The sequence below is a fragment of the Marmota marmota genome, unplaced genomic scaffold (genome assembly GCF_001458135.2).
Source record: "Marmota marmota marmota unplaced genomic scaffold, marMar, whole genome shotgun sequence".
In the NCBI taxonomy this organism is placed as follows: domain Eukaryota; kingdom Metazoa; phylum Chordata; class Mammalia; order Rodentia; family Sciuridae; genus Marmota; species Marmota marmota.
In genome coordinates, this window is record NW_026000254.1 from 864,773 (window position 1) to 878,123 (window position 13,351).

At 41.4% G+C, this 13,351-nt stretch overlaps 1 protein-coding gene and 1 non-coding gene across 2 annotated transcripts in view; both read right to left on the reverse strand.

The window, feature by feature from the left end:
• Window positions 1-893: 893 nt before the first annotated feature.
• Window positions 894-13,351, reverse strand: part of Phf8 (PHD finger protein 8) — a 93,997-nt gene continuing 81,539 nt past the window's right edge. Inside the window, exons 18-20 of the mRNA XM_048796696.1 lie at window positions 8,531-8,640; window positions 4,260-4,596; window positions 894-3,407 (exon numbers count right to left, since the gene is read on the reverse strand). Coding sequence (XP_048652653.1) covers window positions 3,319-3,407; window positions 4,260-4,596; window positions 8,531-8,640 — 536 coding nt within the window. The 3' untranslated portion in view covers window positions 894-3,318. The remainder of the gene's footprint in view (window positions 3,408-4,259; window positions 4,597-8,530; window positions 8,641-13,351) is intronic.
• LOC125614250 lies at window positions 10,972-11,079 on the reverse strand. The gene has a single exon (XR_007344861.1). It is a non-coding gene; the product is annotated as a U6 spliceosomal RNA (small nuclear RNA).

Here is a 13,351-nt window from a genome sequence, read left to right on the forward strand (position 1 = left end):
TTTTCACACAGTGAAGGGAAAAGACCTTGATTTTTGGAATTGGGCAGATACTGCTGTGGAAGACCACTGGAAAGTTTGTCTTCATAACTAAAAAACAGGGATAATTACTTCATAGGGTTATCAGTGATGACTAAATGAGATATACTAAGTAAAATGTCTAACCCATGCCTATCACCCAAAAGGCACTTAATAAAGGGTTGGGGTTATCAGTGAGAAGCCACAGAACAAAGTGATAAGAACAGATTCTAGAACCAGAACTTACTATATGTGTGATGATAGAAAGTTACTTTGCCTGTTTCCTCATTGGTAGGATAAGGGTATTAGTGAAGATGAAACAACACACACACACACACACACACACACACACTCTCTCTCTCTCTCTCTCTCTCTCTCTCTCTCTCTCACACACACACACACACACACACAATAGCACCTGGCACAAGGAAACAAACATGATGTATTAGATCCAGCACAGTAGTCAGGTCCAGATCATACCACAGATGCTGTTGAAGGAGATATCAGAAAGCGTGGGGGCATGGGGCTGGGGTCCTATATTCATAGAAAGAGGCACAGGTATAGCAAGTAAAAACAATCCATGGAAGCTATGGAAAGCCTTCCCATTGAACTTGTGAGACCCCCTTTGGATTGCTGTACCCTTTCTTTTCTCTTCACTATACTTTTGATTATCTGCTTCAGCTGAGTCCCTCCTGAGGGCAGGAATCCTGTTCTCTTCTTACCTAAGGCTGAGTACCAAGAAAATATTCACTGATAATTTGCTGATGGAGAGAGAGAGAAAAGGCATCACTTCTGGACCCCATACCACACCACCATCACCACAACCACCACCTCCACCAACACCAACACCCATGAAAAAAGAATGCCAAGCAAAGCAATTGCCAAGATAAATCACTTTTATCTCTATAGGAAAGGGAGGATCTAAAAAAAATATAAATTACATTAGTAACACAACATAAGAAAAAAACAGGGGGAAAAAACAACAGAGAAGTCCAGATGATACTATTCTAACCTATTTATAAAAAGGCCCTGCATCAGAAATTCACAATCCTACCCACTTCTAAAAATATATTTAGACATGTACAGAAGCGGTGGGTTTGTTTTTAAATTGTTTGCTTTTTTTGTAAAAATATATTAAAGGTGAATAGAAATCCTCTCTCCCTGCCCCCTATTTTACCCCCAGTTCTCTGCTGGGGATTGGAGATCAGAGTTAACTATCTCACCATGTTCTAAACCTTGTTTACTACCACTTCCAACCCCTCCCCAACTCACTTCACTTAGAACCTGAAACATTAAAAAACAACAACAACAAAAAAAAAACACTAGCCTCTTTGGAAAAGCATGACTCTGAGGGTAAACTTGCTTTTCATTGGAAACAACACAAAACAACAAACAGAAGACTCTGAGAACCCTACTAAACTAAATGAACCCAGTCAAATGGAGGCTGAGTTTAGCTCCACAGAAACTTCTAACAAAGAAACGGAGGAGAAAGAGGCCAGGAATCAGGGGGATTTGCTAGCAATTTAGCTGCCTTTGAAAGATCAAGAAGGGGTGTTAATGGGAAAAAGGGCTGGGGACCTGGTCTTGGTGACAGCAGTCTGTGTCTAGTCAGGTAGTTGCCTACACTGGGACAGAGGCTTCTCCTGCCCTCCCCTTACTACCCCCTGCTGCCTTGAAATCCCCAAGATAAGCAAAGCTGGGTAGAAACAGAGGAAAGGGGAGTAGGGACCTCACGTGCTAGGGGGGAGGTAGCCAGGCTTTTTGCCTTTGGTGTGACTAGATGGAGGACTGCTTGGCCCCTGGGGTCCCCAAGGTAGAAAAAGCAAACAGGCTAAGGGACCCCTGATTCCAAGGAAGGACAGTAGAGGCGGGGCTGTGGAGAAGAAATAAAACCAAAGACACAAAGAAGACAAAGGAAGCCTCACAAATTCCCTGTGGCCTGAATGGTAGCTGTTAAATTCCCCAGAAGCTTGAGGCAAGCTGGGGTGAGGTTGGAGTGGAGGGTAGAGGACAAGGATACACTCCGCTTGGGCAGTGCCAAAATGGGGTGGGAAAAGGAGCATTCTCCATCAAGTCCAGATTGCCAGTGAGGCAAGACAAGAGGGAGGTTTGGGCACTGTCTGGACAATGGAAAGAATACACAAAGGAAAGAGGGGAAGATGGTCTGCTCCTTCACAGATGGGCATCTCTTCTCCTAGACTTGGGCTCATGAGTGAGTGGTCCATCTGCACTCTGCTTAAATGCTGACCTATGGTCTGCAAGTGCAAAGGTCCAGGAGTGAAGATATGAGTTCTGAGGTCTTAATCCAGACTAAGACCTCAGGTGGGAAAAGAAGTAAGGAGGTTTGACGAAGGACCCAGGGGTAGACCGTCTTGCGATACCCTCTCCAGAAGGTCCAGGGTTATCTGCTTCAGTGACAGGTATTTTCAGGTTTACACCTGCTGGAGCCCAGCCACAGCTGCATGGATAATGTTCTGCAGGACCTCAAAATCCAGGCAAATCCCTGGGGCTCACCCTGTGACAAAGAGCTTCATGTATAGCCAGCCATAAGTAGCTTCCTCCAATGAGGATGGTCAAAGACCTAGGCATCTGTCCTCTCCACACTTTGAAAAGTGAATCTCCTTTCTTTTAAGGATAAGTGAATTCAGCCTTTCTAGGCCACCTCTATCAATAGCCCACAGTGGGGCAGTAAGGGGACTCTGGGCCCTCCTCTTTTTTCCATGAAGTATTTGGCAAGAGGGGGCAGAGACCACAGCCTTCTCCCAGAAAGAAGTCTACAGGTGGGTACATCCACTGGATTGGTAGGGAGGGGAAAGGGAAGGAAACATGGGTGTCTTCTAGAGAGAGGGTTGGAGTTGCAAAGTGGAGCACCGGGTCTCCCACTTCATGGCCACAGAAATATCCAGGGGCCCAGGATCTCTTCATGCCTCTCCTCATCCTGCCTACCAGCTACATGGTGGGAGGTTGGGAGTGGGGTAAGAGTAAAAGACAAAGCAGGGAAATGGGGCTGGAGGAACAGAAATAAGGGTTCTAGTCAGTTGGAAATTTCTCCCATTTACCTGCTTCTCAGGGGTATAGAGAAAGAAGGTAGGATGCTCATAGTGGTAGTGGGAAAGGGAGTTGAGGGGAACCAGTGGAAAGATCCATGGGGGTGTCCATGCCTTTGGTCAGTCCCAAGAAAGCAGGACAATGCGCCTCAGCACCTTGTCCGGGGCAAACAGGATCCAGAAGTGCCCCGAAAGTTGACAACGGAGAAGGCAATGGGGGTGAAGGGGTGAGGGATGGAACACAAGGGGACTCGGCTCACAGAAGTAGCTTGCCATTTCTGTGGATTTTCAGGATACGGCCAAGTCTCTGCTTTGCTGTGGCCAGGCCCTTTTTGGGACGCTTTCCTGTGGGGGAAGGGAAAAGTAAGCAAAGGGTATGGCAAAAGCTTTAGCAGTAACTCCAGCACTAACTGTCCTCAGGCCACCCCTACTCTATTCCTCTCCCCACAACGTTTCTTCATCCTTAGGCCATACTGGACAAGAATCCCTCCTTAATTATTTCCATCCAACACCACATACCTTAATTCTTCTGCCTATGGCCTCCTTCAGCAGATAAAACTCCCTGGTTATAATTTGTCTGGTTCATTTTCCCCACTGATTTCTTTTGGGCCCAGTCACTTTCCTTTCAAAATTCTGCAGGGAGATGAGTGTGCTTCCATGTCCTTTTATCACACCCACAAGGGCTAGAAAAAGGTCTTATTAGTGATTATAGCCCAATGTTCCTCATGTTGCTATCGCCAGGGCCTTTTTTCATTAGAAACTCCTATATTCATCAACCCCCAACATCACACCAACCTCAGCACTCTTGAGCTATGGACTGTATGGCCTGAATTTTTGAGGGCACAAGTGAGGAAAGGGGGCGGTCAGACCCCTAACTCTTTCTTGCCTCTTTCTTCCTCCCTATATGAATCATCTCCTATGTCTCATTAGATTATTTCCATATTTGGTCACTATATTCCTTCCCTTTTCTACTGCCTTGGCCAGAACTTCAGCTTCTCTTCATTCCTGCATGAATCTATGTATGTGTCTCCTTTGTACCTTTCCTACTGCCAGCCCACCCTCCACTCTGGTCATCAAATGATCTTTTTTTAGAAAGATCTTAAACCTGATCTTGTCACCACTTAAAATCAGTCAACATCTCTCCATGGTCTAAACTTAAGGTTCAGAACCCTCGTTACTACCATACGGCTATTGTACCTTGTCCTGCCTGATTGCTCTGGGACCCAATTGAAGGGCGCCGCTGGGTCAAGAAAACGCCGGGGGCCATGGGTGTGGTGCTGCGGTTTGCCTGGGCCATGCCAAAGGCATTGGGTCGAGCAGTATACTCATGGTCAGCAAGACTTCCTGACAGAGCCTCTTGTTTAGGCTCAGGAGGAGGCAGGGGTGAGGAAGAGGCAAGAGGCTGGGGTGCAGTAACCAGTGTTGGGGCTGGTATTGCCACGCTGAGATTGGAGTCTTGAGGGCGAGGCTGTTCTACCTCCTTCAGCAAAGGCTTCTTCTTAATATATTTCTTCTTTTGGGCCTTCTGTAGCTCCTGAAACACAAGTCAAATGGGAAGGATGATTCAGGAGTGAATCAAATAAGATAATTTCCCAGAAAAGGAACAAGATAATCATCAACATTCTGCAATCCACTACCCCCTCCCCACTAAGTCTAGTCTGTTAATACACACAACACACAGACCTTTCAATACCTGAGGTACCATTCATCCATAAGTCATCACTGCCATTTATCAGTACAGTGGCAAGAGAATTGTAAATGAATTTGGAGACTTTGGGTTTGGGTCCTAAAATTATCACTAATAAGGTGGATCATGAACGCTTATAACAACAATTAAATTTAAACCAGCAGCTGAGGTACTTTATATACTTTAACCTACTTAATCCTCATAACAGTCCTAAGAAAGAAAACCCCTCATTTTACAGATAAGAAAACAGGAGCAGGAATATAAAGCAACTTGTCTCCAAAGTTTAATAGCTGAAAAATAGTTGAATCTAATATTTAACCAGATCTATCTGAAGACACACCCTGAAAACTTTTTTAAATGGAACATCTGAGAATAGAAAGATGATTAGCTTTGCAATGAGGTAAGCCTGGGTTGAAATCCAGGCTAGTGCTCCCTAAATTGGATGACTATAGTCAGTAACTAACCTTTCTGAATCTCAGCTGCCTCATCTGCAAAATGGGCAAAATAATGTCCACTTTTCAGGGTTGTTGGAAAGATTACATAAAACGATGCTGTAAAAATACATAGCACATGGAAGGAACTCAACAAGTGGTAAATTATTATTCTATCTTAATTTCTTACAATGGCTTTTCTTCATTTTGCTGGTCTTTTTCTTCTAACAGAGGACTTGACAATCTTCCAGGTAGACAGATCTAAAACCTCAATTTTGGATGGGAGGTATGAATAAGGAGTTGTGTCACTTCTCCCAATATCTTGGATTTCATCCATCCATTGCTCTATGGATCTACTATCCACTGCATAGTGGGTACCTGTATAGTGGGCATCTGGAGCCCTGAGAACCTGGAAAGGTGGTGCTGAGAGCATGTAAACGACTTCACCTTCTGAAATGCTACACAGCCACAAAGAACAACTCAGTGATTACATTTCTTTGCCTTCTCTTGGCAACACGAATCTACTCCTGCCTTTGGAGGATCTGACAGGCTGTGGCTACCATAGCAATTTCTGGGGACAAGAATAATAATATTAGTAATACATGCCAGGCAGTATTTTAAAGTTATTCATTTAATACTTAAAAGAACTTGAGAAGAAATATAATCCCATTTGAAGAATGAAGCAACTGGCAAAGAAAGGCTAAGCCATTTTGCCAAAGTCACAGGACCAGTACATGGCCAAGTTGGGATTCAGACCCAAGCCATCTGGCTTCAGAATCTTTTTCAGCCACACTTCTATTCCACCCATATCAGGAATGGTATTTCTGTAACCTTTTCTCTCATCTGATTCCAGAAATGATCTCTTCATATCTAGATCAACTAGCCTAAATTTTTCTACCTTTGCAGCCAGTCTCTTTCTCATATAATTTATCTAGATATACTCATAGATGATTACATTCTCTTATTACAGGACCATTTTCACCTTGCCAATTTCCCTGCTCAAAAATCTGTTAATAGGCCAGGCATAGTGGCGCATGCCTGTAATCCCAACAGCTCAGGAGGCTGAGGCAGGAGGATCGCAAGTTCAAAGCCAGCCTCAGCAAAAGCAAGGCATTAAGCAACTCAGTGAGACCCTGTCTCTAAATAACATACAAAATGAGGCTGGGGATGTGGCTCAGTGGTCAAATGCCCCCGAGTTCAATCCCCAGTACACCCCCCCCAAAAAAAAGTGTTAGCAGGTCCCCAAGTTTGAATGCTCTGGATTTACATTCATGATCTTCCACCATCTGGCCACTTACATCTAGCCAATCCCTATGTTGATGACGGGAAGCTAACATGCCAGTGGTACTTACTCCATACAAAGTGCCATTATTAACAATGTGTGTGTGTGTGTGTGTGTGTGTGTATGTGTGTCTGTCCGTCTACATACAAAATCTCATTTAATCCTAAGAAAGTTTATTAGGAAATTGAAGCAAAGAGAAATTAAATAATTTATCCAAGTGGTACTGCTAGGATTCAAAGCCAGGTAGGCTAGATCCAGAACCCTTTTCTTTTAACCATTACTTATTTTATTCCATGTCCCAACATGAAGTCTCCAATCCAGAAAAACTCATTCATTCATTCACTTATCCCAGCACTGAATAAATACATATGCTTACCATAGTGGGGATGCCAAGTTAAATAGATCCCTACACTTGAAGCATTTATAGTTTAATAAAGGACACATAAAAATATACTTATCACCCTAAACACCATGAGAGAATGCTGTGGAAGCAAAGAAAGCCACTGAAATAAAGTGGTGGTAGGTGGTGTGAAAGAGTGTCAGATAAAGCATTAGAAAAGGCACACTGGGCAGAAGGAATGGCTTGTGCAAAGACACAAAGGCATGAAAAAATCTGATACATGGAATGAATCAAGAGTACTGTAGTGTAGTATGGCTGGTGCAAAGGCTGTGCATGAGAGTCTGGCAGGAGGTCAGCAAGGAGAAGTGACTAGAGATCAAATGAAGAGGTCCTTGTTTGATGTACTAAGGACTTCTTTTCTCCTAGAATGGCTTCCTGTCTCCTACCAAAAGTTTAGACTTCAAAAGCCTTCTCCAATTTTAACCTGTTCTTTGAAGTAATCCCTAATCATCATAAATAGAAGTTACTCCTAAAAAGGCACTAAGAATAGTTGTCACACCTTTAATTTATCTGTTTATTTAAAGTGGTAAATCACCCCCACCTTTTGTTCAAATTACACCTTACATGGCACTGGGATATACATAACAGAAAGAAGTTTTGAAGGGCCACCTGGCCTGCTCAGTCTGTGCTGGTTCCCAACAATAGCCTCCAAAACATTTTTTAAAAACTCTATAGCTCCATAGACCATCATGTGAAAAACATCATTCTATTAAATTTAATTTAAATAGGATGTAATTACTAAAATAAATAAGCACTTGACTATTTCACTTTATTTAAATATCCAAGTAACATGAAATTTGAAGTTAAAGGATGAGTATGAATCTTGTCTCCTCCATTTAATGGCTGTCTTATCTTGGACTAGTCACTTAAAGTGAGCCTCATTTTCTTCACCTGCAAAATGATGAAAATATCACCTATTGAACAAGGCTACTGGGCATTTTACATTAGACATTGTACATGGAAGCACATAATCTAGAGTTAGCTCAATAATGCTCACACTACAGGATGTGGCATGAGGAGCTAAAGGAATTTTGATAAGAAAAGAATGAGAAGATTTACCTCCAAATGCTCCTAGGGTTTCTGAGCATATTACATATGTTAAAGAATTTTGTAAAGTATAATTCTAAGGGGTAAAATTAATTGTAGTGAAGATGACCTGTTAGGACAAAAAAACAATAGCTGTTTTCTTTAGAAGCAGGGGATGAAAATCAAGGTAATAGTATTTGGAGAAGAGAATAAGTAAAACCTCTTTCTAATAGACCAAATTCCTATACTGATGGGTGACCAAAGACTTAAGTGTACTCAGCTGAGTCACCTCTTTGGCACTTCATGTGGGGGCAAAGGACATGTTGATCTGAGTTGTTTTTTTTTTTTTTTAATATACACCCAAGAAAGGCAAGTAATATCAGCAAGGGCTTTTCTCTGGCCCCATGTTTTCTTTTGTCCTAAAACATGTCAACTATGTAACCCTATGGAAGTAGCTTGTCTTAGAACTAGGATATGAAGGATATTGTAGGGGGTTGGGATATTGCCAAGGTCAAAGATCAAAGGTTTCCCACAACCCACAGAGACAATAGTGAGATCTTATCAGCTTGAAGGTCTGAGTTTTGAGGATCTTAGTCAAACAGGGATCAGCAGAAGAGCCACTACCGGGTGGCAGGCACTTACCTGCTGGGCCAGCTTTGCAGCTGCTGCAGCCAAACCTGTCTCAATGGAAGCGACTCGGGTCCCCTCACGTACAGGACGGTCCTGCTTGGGTAGAGTTGGGGTCACACGGGCTGCAAGGGAAATAGGAGAAGGTGTCACTCTCTGAGACATTTATCTGCATGTCAATTATTATCTCCACCTTCAACTTCCCCAAAAGTAGTTTCACTGGCCTTCCTGCTTCCAGCTTTTCACAAAGCCAGGTTTTGCTTCCTATAAGGTAAGTAGATAATTTACAAATACTCAAAGCACACCTGATAACAGAATAAAAGTTCACCTACCTGATTGGGTATTTAAGGTTGTCCATGTTTTTTGCTCCTGGCCTCCATTCCTCTCTACCCTTATTTATTTAAATGTCTTTAGTTGTTGATGGGCCTTTATCTTATTCATTTATTTATATGCAGTGCTGAGAATCAAACCCAGTGCCTCATACATGCTAGGCAAGTGCTCTACCACTGAGCCACAATCCCAGCCCCCTCCCTATCCTTATTTCCACACCCACTGTTATGGTTTGAATGTGCCCTCCAAAACTCCTGTGGAAATTTATTTGCCACTATAATGGTATTAGGAGGTAGAACTTTTTTTTCAGGGGCGGGGGGACTACCAGGGGTTGTACTCAAGGACACTCAACCACTGAGCCACATCCCCACCCCTATTTTATTTAGAGAAAGGGTCTCACTGAGGTGCTTAGTGCCTCACCATTGCTGATGCTGGCTTTGAACTAGTCTCCCAAGCCGCTGGGATTATAGGCATGTGCCACCATGCCTGGCTAGGAGGTAAAACTTTTAAGAGCTAATTAGGTCATGGTAGCACCACCCTCATGAATGGATTAAAGTTGTTTTTGTGGAAGCAAGTTAGTTATAAAAGGGGAATTTTAGCTTGCTCATTCTTGCTTGCTCTCTCATTATGTGATGCCTTCTGCTATAGCATGATGTAGCACAAAGCCCTCACCAGATGCCAGTATCATGCTCTTGGACATTCCAACCTCAAGAAGCATGAGTCAAATAAACTCCCATTGTTTAGAATTTACCCAGTCTGTGATATTCTGGTATAGCTTAAGAAAATGGACTAAGACATCCATATTCTCAGCTTTTCCAGACAGATAGCTTCCTTATTATACCTCACTGTATGTACAGCTCATCCTCTCTCCCTGTGCCTTCATCCTCATCATCCACACTACCTAGAGTATGCTCTTCCATACTGCCTAGTCAAAACTTACCCAACCTTCAAAGATATATTGAAAACAATACCTATGAAAACTTTTAGAACTTCTCTGGTTCCATTTATCTTTTCTTCATTTGAACTTATGATCTGTACAAGTCACTTGATACACAACACATATCACCTTGTCTGATATTGTTGATGTGTGTTTTTTTGTCTATGAACAAGGCCATAACTCTTTTTTTAAATGTTTTTTAGTTGTTGATAGACCTTTATTGTATTTATTTATTTATTTATTTATTTATTTATTTAGCGGTGCTGAGAATTGAACGCAGTGCCTCACACATGCTAGGCAAGCACTCTACCACTGAGCTACAACCCCAGCCCAAGGGCATGACTCTTACAAAATGCTTTTATGTAGCACCTTTAACACATTAAATCAAAAATAGTTATTCATCCCATCGTTTTTTTTTTTAATTTATTCTTTAGTTTTTGGCAGACACAACATCTTTTTATGTGGTACTGAGGATCGAACCCAGGCCGCACGCATGCCAGGTGAGCGTGCTACCGCTTGAGCCACATCCCCAGCCCTCATCCCATCTTTTCGATAGAAAGAATATTACAAAATAACCAAATAGGTTATTTTGATGAGGAGGGACAGCTCTTCTTTATAGAAAAAATGCCAGCTAATAAATGTAGAAGAAATAACAATTAGAAAAATCACAAGTTTGCAAGCCCTGATGAAACTATGGATTCTAGAGAATTACATATTCACATACTACCAAATTATTAATTTACAGACAACTTGCCAGTCTCAAGAACAAAACCTAACTTTAAAATGGTGCTATCAGGGGACCATTACCTTAGTCTACTTAGCACAATTAACTATGTACTAACTTTAGTGTCACTAGTAGTGAGAAAACACAATATCATATGCCTCTTGATGTGATGCAACAGGAAATTCAAAGGTCCACCTGGAAAGTTGCTAAGGTGTTAAAATAATGCAAGTCATTCATATTACTTCCAGTGTTTACGAAACATAGGGACAGAAGAAAAAATTAAATATTACCTTGAGAAAAGAAGCAAACATTCTGCATATCAGATAACTGGCTTAATCTCTTTAAAAAGACAATGTCACATGGAAGCAAACAGACAAATCTAGAAGGCAAGATGAACTACAGGGTCATTATACCATTTCTACAACAAAAATAGGATAAAACAAAAAGGGGAATGTTAGATTTTTTAAAAATATGGAATGATTCACAAATTTGCACATCATCCTTGTGTAGGGACCATGCTAATCTTCTCTGTATTATTCCAATTCTAGCGTTATGTGCTGCTGAAGTGAGCACTGTTATGGATTTGTTTATCAAGGTACTGGAGATTGAAACCAAGGGCACTTGACCACTAAGCCACATCTCCAGCTCTTTTTAGCATTTTATTTAGAGACAGGGTCTCAACTGAGTTGCTTAGTACCTCACTTTTGCCAAGGCTGGCTTTGAACTTGCAATCCTCCTGCCTCAGCCTCCTAAGCAAGCCACTGGGATTACAGATATGCACCACCATGCCCTACTCTTCAGTTCTTTTTATTTATTTATGGTTTTTAATTTTGAGACAGGGTCTTAATAAGTTGCTTAGGGCCTCACTAAGTTGCTGAGGCTAGCCTCAAACTTGCAATCATCCTGCCTCAGCCCCCACCAGTGACTGTGATTACAGGCATGTGCCATCATGCCTAGCTATCACAGAAAGAGACTTAAAAGGCAAGACAGCCAAATGCCATGTGGACCCTATTTAGATCCTGATTTAAACAGATTCATTGTAGTACCTTTGTTTGGTTAAACAATTTAGGAAATTTGATTATTGGCTTAGAATTAGATGAACATCAAAGAATTACTGAATAACCATTAATTTTGTTATGTATAATGGAATTATTGTTATATGAGAAAATGTCCCTATTTCTAGAAATGCATACTGAAATACATGGTGAGAAATGGTGTCATAATATCTAGTGTCTGAAAATAAAAATGACTGGGGGGACTGGGGTTGTAGCTCAGTGTCAGAGTGCTTGCCTAGCACGTGTAAGGCACTGGGTTTGATCCTCAGCACCACATAAAAATAAATAAAATAAAGGTATTGTGTCCATCTACAACTAAAACAATATTTTTTAAAAAGGGCTGGGAATGTGGCTCAGTGGTCAAGTGCTCCTGGGTTCAATCCCTGGCATTAAAAAAAAAAAATTGTTGGTCTGGGGTTGTAGCTCAGTGGTAGAGTGCTTGCCCAGCATGTATGAGGTACTGGGTTCAATCCTCAGCATCACATATAATTAAATAAATTAAATAAAGGTATTGTGTCCATCTACAACTAATTTTTGTTTAAATTGTCACAAAGAGCTTTATCAGAACTCTAGAAATTAACCAAAGGCTTTCAGAAACTTAGGAGAGCATTTACTCAAGACAAATAGCTGAATCTCAGAACAGGGAGCTTTATGGCATTTTAACTTGAACTAGACACATTCACCTTCCCCTAGCTCAGTGGTATCCTTGAAAAATAACACTCTACATTCCCAGTAGCAAGCAGAAAAGAGTTAGAGCTTTCTTTCAAAGCCTAGTACTAAAAGCCTCTCCCTAGGAGGAATTCATGAAAATGTTTAAAGGCAAGTACTTAATGTCACAGCTACTTAAGGTGATGCATAATAGTTATGACAAACAGATTAATCCAAAGGCTTAAAAAGAAGCTGAGCAATGAGATGATCATAGGAAATGTGAAAAGCTCTCACATACTTTGGGGAATCTAGAAGGTCACATGCATGTACAGAGGCTCTGTGAAAGACCTGAAAGGGTCCTAAGCATGCACCCCTGGCTGACTCTGAGGCTCTGCACAAGCAGAAAGTGAAAGCTAAAGGAGAGTTATAAAGTGGCTGGCTGAGTGTTGAGTGCTGCCCCAACATGCACACAGAGGCCCTTGGCAACACTGGAAGATTCACTAATCCCAGGCATTTAAGGAAATCTGTCAAAACATTAGATGACCAGAAAGCTACCTGAGTAGAGATTTACTCACAAATAGAATACAAACCTTATAGGATTAGTTCAAAAAAGTCACTAAACAAGTTACACTGGCAATAAGCAAAAACAAAATAAACCCTGGGGAGCAAAGTGAGGAGAATCCAGAGCTGCCACCATATTTAAAATATCTCATTATTAACAAAATTATAAGACATACAATGCAAAAGGAAAACTAAGGCATACATAAGAAAAAACAAAAAACAAAAGATACTGTGTCTGTCTTCCTAAACAAAGTTGGGCTTACTAGATAAAGACTTAAAATCAGCTATTGTAAATTATTTTGGAGGCTAAAGAAGACCATGTCTGAACAACTACAAGAAAGGCTGGGCATGATGGCACATACCTGTAATCCTACCATCAAGTTTATCAACACATACACATAGGAGTCTCAGAAGTTCAGAGAGAAATGGAGTACAAAGACTACTTGACGAAATAATGTCTGAGGACTGGGGGTGTAGTTCAGTGTTAGTGTACCTGCTTAGCATACACAAGGCCTTGGGATGTTTGATCCCCAGTACTACACATACACACACACACACACACAAAAAAAAAAAAAAAAAAA